The 7465-nt window shown below is 52.8% G+C and overlaps 1 protein-coding gene and 1 pseudogene across 2 annotated transcripts in view; one reads left to right on the top strand and one right to left on the bottom strand.

Annotated features, from left to right (window-relative positions):
• The window catches only part of TMEM8B (transmembrane protein 8B), a 25196-nt gene extending 21451 nt beyond the window's left edge, over positions 1-3745 (top strand). Inside the window, exons 11-13 of one of the 2 annotated variants that reach the window (XM_012721523.1) lie at positions 2266-2412; positions 2544-2660; positions 2911-3745. In XM_012721523.1, the coding sequence (XP_012576977.1) occupies positions 2266-2412; positions 2544-2660; positions 2911-3510 (864 nt within the window). In that variant the 3' untranslated portion in view covers positions 3511-3745. Of the gene's footprint in view, positions 1-2265; positions 2413-2543; positions 2661-2906 lie in introns of both variants that reach the window. The other variant, XM_004677778.2, reaches the window with a different exon arrangement.
• Positions 3746-6517: 2772 nt separating this feature from the next.
• LOC101632854 lies at positions 6518-7465 on the bottom strand (annotated as a pseudogene).

Here is a 7465-nt window from a genome sequence, read left to right on the forward strand (position 1 = left end):
TTTAATTTTTGCAATTTGACTGGATGAAATCTTCAAGGGGTTCAAAAACAACACTAGCAATTTCTTTATTGTCTTTTGACTCAAGAGACTGAACTTTTGAGCCGGTTTTCCCATTTTAGTAGCGACTGCTGGATTCTGTCACTTGTCACAACAGTTTCGCTGCAATTTCCCTGTGCTGTTTGATTAAGGTTGGGTGTCGTGGTTTGTGAAGTAAGTTCTGGATCGAATGCTCCATTTTCCTGAACTTTTCTTTCTGATCCTGCTGCCTCTACCTTTTCATTCTCAACTCTTAACTCATTCAAACAGGAGACTAGGCACGCTCATTTCTATTTTCCCCCAAAGTTAGGAACTCTATTGATGACAGGGGGAGAATGACTTGATACTGCTCAGCTGTCCTTCCCTCGCTGTGAACCGACTATCCCTGCCCTCACCCACACCTACGGCGGCCTCTGAAGGCCTGGATACTGTATCATTGGTGTTTTTAAGGCCACCTCTTTTTTGGTGTCAGAGCCCCTGTGACTTAAGAGTTACTTTCTAAAAGACAGATGAAGAAAGTGACCTGGGCCTCAAGGATCCTCTCAGCCAGTCACTGCCAGGCCCTCCAAGGCACCTACAGGTGCTACAACTTGGCCTTCCTGTTTGTCCAACCTTCAGTTTTGCCTGATGTGTTTTGGTCCAACTGTGGCAAGAACACTAGTTTGTCTCTCTGGCCAGGAGATGCCCTCAGCATCTCCTCCCAGAGGGCCTGTGGCAGCATGCAAGGGGCAGAGTCATGCAGGTGGATTTGCAGAATTTTTTTTTTCAATTCACAGAATCTTAAACATTTTTGATTCCCAAAATCTGCTGGCATGCTTCAAACTCCTTGAATTCAAGCTTCTTGAATTTGATCATATTTAAATGCTCAAAAATCCTTTTGTTCCTGTCATAGGTCTTTTATTTTCTTCTTAACCCTCTTCCATCACTGTAACAACCCATTCCTCCTGGCGCGAGCAGGAGCCATTCCCGCAGGTGGGAGGAGCGAGTACACACTGTCGTGTTTGCTCCAGGCGAGGCTGCTTGTCCTCAGGGCTCCTATTCATTCCTTTCCTTTGGGTGCATAGGCATGTGACACAAAGGGACACACATTCCTGTCATCTTTGCACCAAAGACATTCTGAAAACAACACGTGTTCTTAATGTTTGGCATCCATAAATACTCAAGACACTACATAGAAGGTTAAAGGATGGTGAAAATAGATGTTCTAAGACAAAGAACTCAGACATATGTCCTTGCATAACCCTTTCCACAAAGAAGGGACTGCTGGCCACCAGAGGCCACGCCAGCATTGTCCTGAGAGCAGGGTTGGGCATACAGACCAAGGCATGGGGCTGACGGCAACGGTGTCTAGTCCAGGGCCGGCCCCACTGTGTACTTGCCCCTCTCTGAAGCGTCTTTCTATGTGCTCTTTACTGTTTCTCTCAGGCTGGACATTCCCTTCTCCATGGAACGAAATGCTGTGCTCTTAGGATGTTAGAACTGCCTTTTTTTTTTTTTTTTTTTTTAACTATGACCCACACAGCGCTGGGTAGGAGGGGATGAAGACAGCCAGCCAGTGGGTGAAGCCAACTCAGAGTCTGAGTGACCAGGAGAGATGAATGTGCAGGGAGGCTTGGGGGCTGGTTTGGCCAGGGACGGGTCCCAGAGCTTGCACCCTAAAGCACCACCACCTGGCCTATGCACTCCATGGTACATTCCAGAAGCAGGAATATTAGGAAGGTGAGGATAAGAGTCAGGGGTGCCAGATACAGGCAGCATGTGAGGCAGACCAGGACTCTCTATCACATTTTTCTCAGGAGTAGGGAAGGGACATGCCCCAATTTGCTCAGCTTGTGTGTCCCCCATTAAAAAAATTATTTATTTATGCATACAAGAGCTGGGGTATAGGCCAGAGGTGCAGCAAGATGAGAAGATTCACCAGAGACAGAGTGGGGAGCAGAACAGGCAGATCAATGAAGCACACTGCTGAGGGGAGCAGCAGGCAAGACAGGAGAGGTCTGCCACGCCATGTGTCACCTCCCCGACTGGGGATCGAACTCACGAACTTGTGCTGCAGATGGCTTCATAGTGCTGAGACTTAACCCCTTGTGCCACCAGAGAGGCCCTCGTCTGTGTCCTTTGACCTCGGCTTTTCTGACAGCAGCACTTCACCCTTGACCTCTCTCTCCAGCTTCCTAGGCTTAGACCTCTGCCCCAACTTCTCTCAATGCCTATTATTTCTTCCTCCAGTTCTATCATGCCTGTGACCAACCAGGCATTGTGGTTTTCTGCATCATGGACTACGATGTGCTGCAGTTCTGTGATTTCCTGGGTTCCTTAATGTCAGTGTGGGTCACTGTCATTGCCATGGCTCGTTTACAGCCTGTGGTCAAGCAGGTCAGTCCAGAGTGGGCCCTGGGGTACAGCCATAGTTACAATCTCCCTGAAATGCATGCCCAGCCTCTCCCTGAGAACATGGCCATTGCCTCTTGCCATCCTGGCCCAGCCCTGGAGTCTTCTTTCTCTAGGTGCTGTATTTGCTGGGGGCTATGCTGCTGTCCATGGCTCTGCAGCTAGACCGACATGGACTCTGGAACCTGCTGGGACCCAGCCTCTTCGCCCTGGGAATATTGGCCACAGCCTGGGTAAGGGTGATGGGGTGGGAGGGCGAGGGGATGTCTCCAGCCCGACTTGGAGACAGGGCCCTGGATATCTAGTCTCCGCTTTAAGTGGGCTGGACCCTGTTGTCATCACTGTGCTGCGCATGGTGCTCACTCTGATGTGACAGCTGCTTTCCGGTCACGACCAGAGCTCAGGGGAGCCTGAGTGACCTACTCTGACTTGAGTTCTAGGGCCTCGCATTCCTGAGCCCCACTTCTCTGCCTCCCCAGACAGTACGCAGTGTCCGCCGCCGGCATTGCTACCCACCTACTTGGCGTCGCTGGCTTTTCTACCTGTGCCCAGGCAGCCTTATTGCAGGCAGTGCTGTCCTTCTCTATGCGTTTGTGGAGACCCGGGACAACTACTTCTACATTCACAGCATCTGGCACATGCTCATCGCTGGCAGTGTGGGCTTCCTGTTGCCACCTCGCGCCAAGACTGAGCGCCGGGTCCCTTCTGGGGCCCGGGCCCGTGGCTGTGGTTACCAGCTGTGCATCAACGAGCAGGAGGAGTTGGGCCTCGTGGGCCCTGGAGGGGCCACTGTCAGCAGCATCTGTGCCAGCTGAGAGAGGCTGTGGGCCTGCCCATGGGGAACACGGACCCTTCCTAGGGGCAAAAAGTCCCTGGCACAAGAGACAAGTTGTATTTCTTGATGACTTTGAGTCTTCCTCAAGGACATGGAACTCTTCTGGGAACCAGGAACACTTCGTGAGGGCCTGGAGTCCTCCTGCATCCATAGAGGCCTTGCGGACTGCAACCTGCATAAGGGCTGTGAGCCCCCAGGACCAAGGACTCCAACCCTGGGGCACGGGGAAAGATGGGGTGCCCTCCTGACTACACGGATTCCTTCCCATAGAGACAGGGCCTCTTAGCACACAGTGTCATTCCTAAGGAGATGGAGCCAATCTAACAGCTCAGCAACTTTGACTCCAAGCTTCCTCCCCAAGGTGGCATCTGGGCTGTGCTATGGGGGGGTGGTAGGGTAAAAAGGACTGGGACTGGCGGGATGGCATCCTGAGGTGATGCAGGTGGAGTCTGGTTTGTCTCTAATGAAGTGTTTCCTGGTTCTGTGCTGCTTGCTTTCTTGGGCCCAAGGGCATGGGGAGGGAAGGGATAGAGCGCCTCTGGGGACACCCACAGGCCTCTGGGGCCCCAACCTGAATGAGCTGCAGGAGCTATGGTGTGAAGGTTTTACTCCATCATGTCAGTTTGCAGTAGCTGGGAGCAAAGAATGTGTGTTGGGTGGGGGCAGGGGTGGGGGTGGGGAGAGGGAAGAGACTGAGAGAATTATGAATCTGCCTGCCTTGAATGATTCAAATCAGACCTCCCTGTGACCTCCACACCCAGCAGGAAGAGAAATTGAGGACCCAAGAACTTGGACTACTGGTGAAAACGTGCACAGGAACTATCATAAAAATGTAATTTCTCTTTTGAGTCTGAGTGCTGGGAACAATCTTTTGTGATTTGGGGGATCCTGCTCTTTCCACATGGCTCACAACTGAGCTTCAAGGGTATTACAAAGCACCCAGAGGTTGGAAGTGTGTTTGCTCTTGCCACAGGCCTGTGCTGCACTGGCTCCCTGATGTTTCCATCATCCCCCCTGGGCCTCAGTCAGCCGTATGGGGCGACCATGCCAGAGCAGTCCTTGTCCCACGTGCATGCCCTGTAGGGTCCCGGGGCTCTCTGTGCCACTTCTGTTCCCCACGCAAGGACCCTGGTTACCGAGACACGCCATAAAGCCATTTCTGTTCTGGGGTCCTGAGCTAGGATTTACTTGACCAACAGAGTACTCGTTTCTCAACCAGCTTTCAGATCTTGCAATCTGAGCAGGCCTGGGGCCTGTGAACCGGGGCCCCTCCCTTTTGGGACTTCTGTACCAATGCTTTCACTCCAGGCCCTCTCCTCCCTAGCTCAGTGAGGGTTGTATCCGGAGGTGGGGAAGTCTGACTTTGACTTGGTGCTTTTTCTCCAAACATGTTGTCTAGGCCTAAGTTTTTTCTATTTCCTTTATGGCCTTGACTTTTAAAACTCAAAAGTCAGGAAAGCATCCCTTGTTCTCAGCTTTCTGCAACCTCTTCCTTGAGACACTGAGCAGGTAGTGGCCATGGGAGTGGTGAAGTGGTGTCAAAGGTGTTTGTTTCTGTATCAGATACTATTCCTTCAATTAAGATATGTAGACTCAGGTCAGTAGGATGCATGAACTCAAAGAGCTGACATTGAGGACCGAGGGAGAGCGTTAAAAGGAGAGCGAAGAGGCAGAAAGCTGCGGTAGAGCCCACCCTCCCGGGGGGGTCCGGAGGGGCTTCTTGGAAGAGGTGGGGTTTGAGTGAGGATGAAGTGACTTTCCATCGTGCCAAGATGCCGGGAGTGTTCTTCTTGGTTGTCAGTATCTACGTTGCAGCCCTCACCTGAGGTTTCCATAGTTCATCTGGTGCCCAACCAGTAAAACACTTAGAACACAGTGCAGGAAATATCATCTTGCCTGGCAGATGATACATGTTAGCTGAGGGTAACGAAGTGTGTGGGCAGCAGAAGGAAGAGCTGGGGGGTGGGGAGACACAGAAGCAGCGAGGACTGACTTCACCCAGGGAAGCGGGAATAGTCGGGTGTGCCGAAGCCCGCAGCGCAGCTGTGGTGGAGTCGAGCGCCAAGGCCAGCGGCAGTGCCAAGATTGCTCCGGTGGGAGAGGTCTGGTTATCTTCTGGGGATGAGGAGCCGTGGGAGGCTAAACTGGAGTTAGATGATCAGATGGGTATTTGGGGGACTAGTGCAGAGCACAGATTTTGGAGAATGGTGATAACCATGCAGCAATGCAACTATTGGAAGTCACAATATTGGAAGGCCTGTCGTGGTGGTGTCTGTCGGTGAGACGAGGGCACAGATGAGTGAGCTGTTAGCAAGTGACTCTAGGACCAGTCTGCGATGTTGGGGATTTGTTAAAGAGAATAAACCTGGACTGTGGTGGGAGCAGTTGGAGAAATTTATGCAAAGCTGTTCTGCCTGCTTTGGATATTGGGCCTCAGGGTGCTGTGGGGCACAAGGGCTGGCAGAGAGGGGGTGGTAAGAGCAGGTTAGAGATGAAGACAAAGTAGAACCTGTGTCTGGCTGTAGAGCCTTCGATCGCAGGGCCCTGGTGACCAGGACGGGACTAGCTTCTTTGTCATGGAACTTTGCCACTTTGGCCACAACTGGACAGTGGAAGGCGATGCAGTGGGACTGGAGGGTAGACCTGACCATAAGGGGGCAGCAGGCGAGCGGCACTAAGTGGTGCTCCTGCAGCTTCACAATCGCCTCCCAGGTCTCATGCGGATTTCTGCTGTGGCCAGGGAAGGAGACTCTGGGGAGCACAGTCCAGCCTAGCTAGCTTGGTGCCTTAGAGGCTCTGTGGTGGCTAAGCAGAGTTGCTGTGTGATGGCTCTGGTGACAGCCGTGCAGGGAGGCAGTCAGAGGAGGACACGTCTCTTGTGGCTCCAGGGGGACTATGTGGTGTGCACTGGTGGTCATCAGGCTAAAACAATCCCCCATCCCTGCTGCCTTTTCCCACATGTCGTAGGTGTGTTTCCACCCCCAAGGCTGGCTGTAGCACGCCCTGTGTCGGGCAATGAAATGTAAGTAACATGCCACTGCTGTGTGGATGCTCTAAGAGCGAGCTTTTGTGATTTTCCCCTTTCCTTTTGCTGTGGTGAGCAGTGGTGTCCCTTCTAGTCCCAGTGGACGAGGATGATGCAGAGTGCTCTCCTGTCCTCCACAGCCAGCTTCCAGTGCACTGGCAGCAGGAGCTCTCAAACCCTCTGTGCTTGTCACTGAAATGAAGTTCATTCCACGGTATCCCCCCACCCTATCAGCCTGACAGAGCAGGAGAGCAGCAGGCCAAGTGGGTCATCTTCCTGGAGAGCAGATCTCCCTGCAGAAGGGCTCTGGCAGCAGCTTTCACCTCTAGGTTCCTCAGGCTGTAGATGATGGGGTTCAGTGAGGGTGTCACAATCCCATAGAACAAGGTGATAATCTTGTTCCAGTGGAGGTTCTCGGCCTTGGGCTTACAGTACATGAAGGCGATAGAACCATAAAAAATCACCACCACTGTTAGGTGGGCAGAGCAGGTAGAGAAGACTTTGTGCCAGCCTGCAGAAGAGGGCACCCTAAGAATGGTAGCAAGGACAGGCAGAGGAGAAGTGGTGACAGTGTCAGGACAACAGTGGCCACTATGATGAGAAGGGCATTGAGAGAGATGTCCCCACAGGCCAGCCTGAGAATTGCTAATAACTCACAGAAGAAGTGGTTGATGACTTTGTGGCCACAGAAAGAAAGGGCTGCGCCAGGTGAAAATGGACTGGAGCGGTGAGTCGGCAAAGCCTGTTCCCCAGCTCGGCACGGCCGTCTCACACACACCTGCCTGTTCATGAGCTCCGAGTACCTGAGTGGCCAGCAGATGGCCACATCATGGCCAAGAGTAGTCACTCTGTGGCACCCAGCCCCAGGGTGAGGAAATCTGCAGGGCACGGCCAGGGACGGAGATGGTCTTCTGGGCTTTCAGGAAGTTGACCAGCATGAGAAGCACTAAGGTAGACATGCCACAGATGTCCATGAGGGAGAGGTTGCTGAGAAAGAAGTACAGGGGGCCGTGCAGATGGGGGGCCAGCAGGCTCAGCGCTATGAGCAGGGAGTTGTCCAGCATGTTCTCGGAGCAGATGGCCAGGCAGAACACGAACAGGGCCAGCTCCAACTCATGGCGGTTGTGTAGTCACAGCAGCACGTACTCTGTGGTCCCCGTGTGGTTTACCCCTTCCAT

Source organism: Condylura cristata, unplaced genomic scaffold (assembly GCF_000260355.1).
Source record: "Condylura cristata isolate star-nosed mole 26May11 unplaced genomic scaffold, ConCri1.0 scaffold00006, whole genome shotgun sequence".
In the NCBI taxonomy this organism is placed as follows: domain Eukaryota; kingdom Metazoa; phylum Chordata; class Mammalia; order Eulipotyphla; family Talpidae; genus Condylura; species Condylura cristata.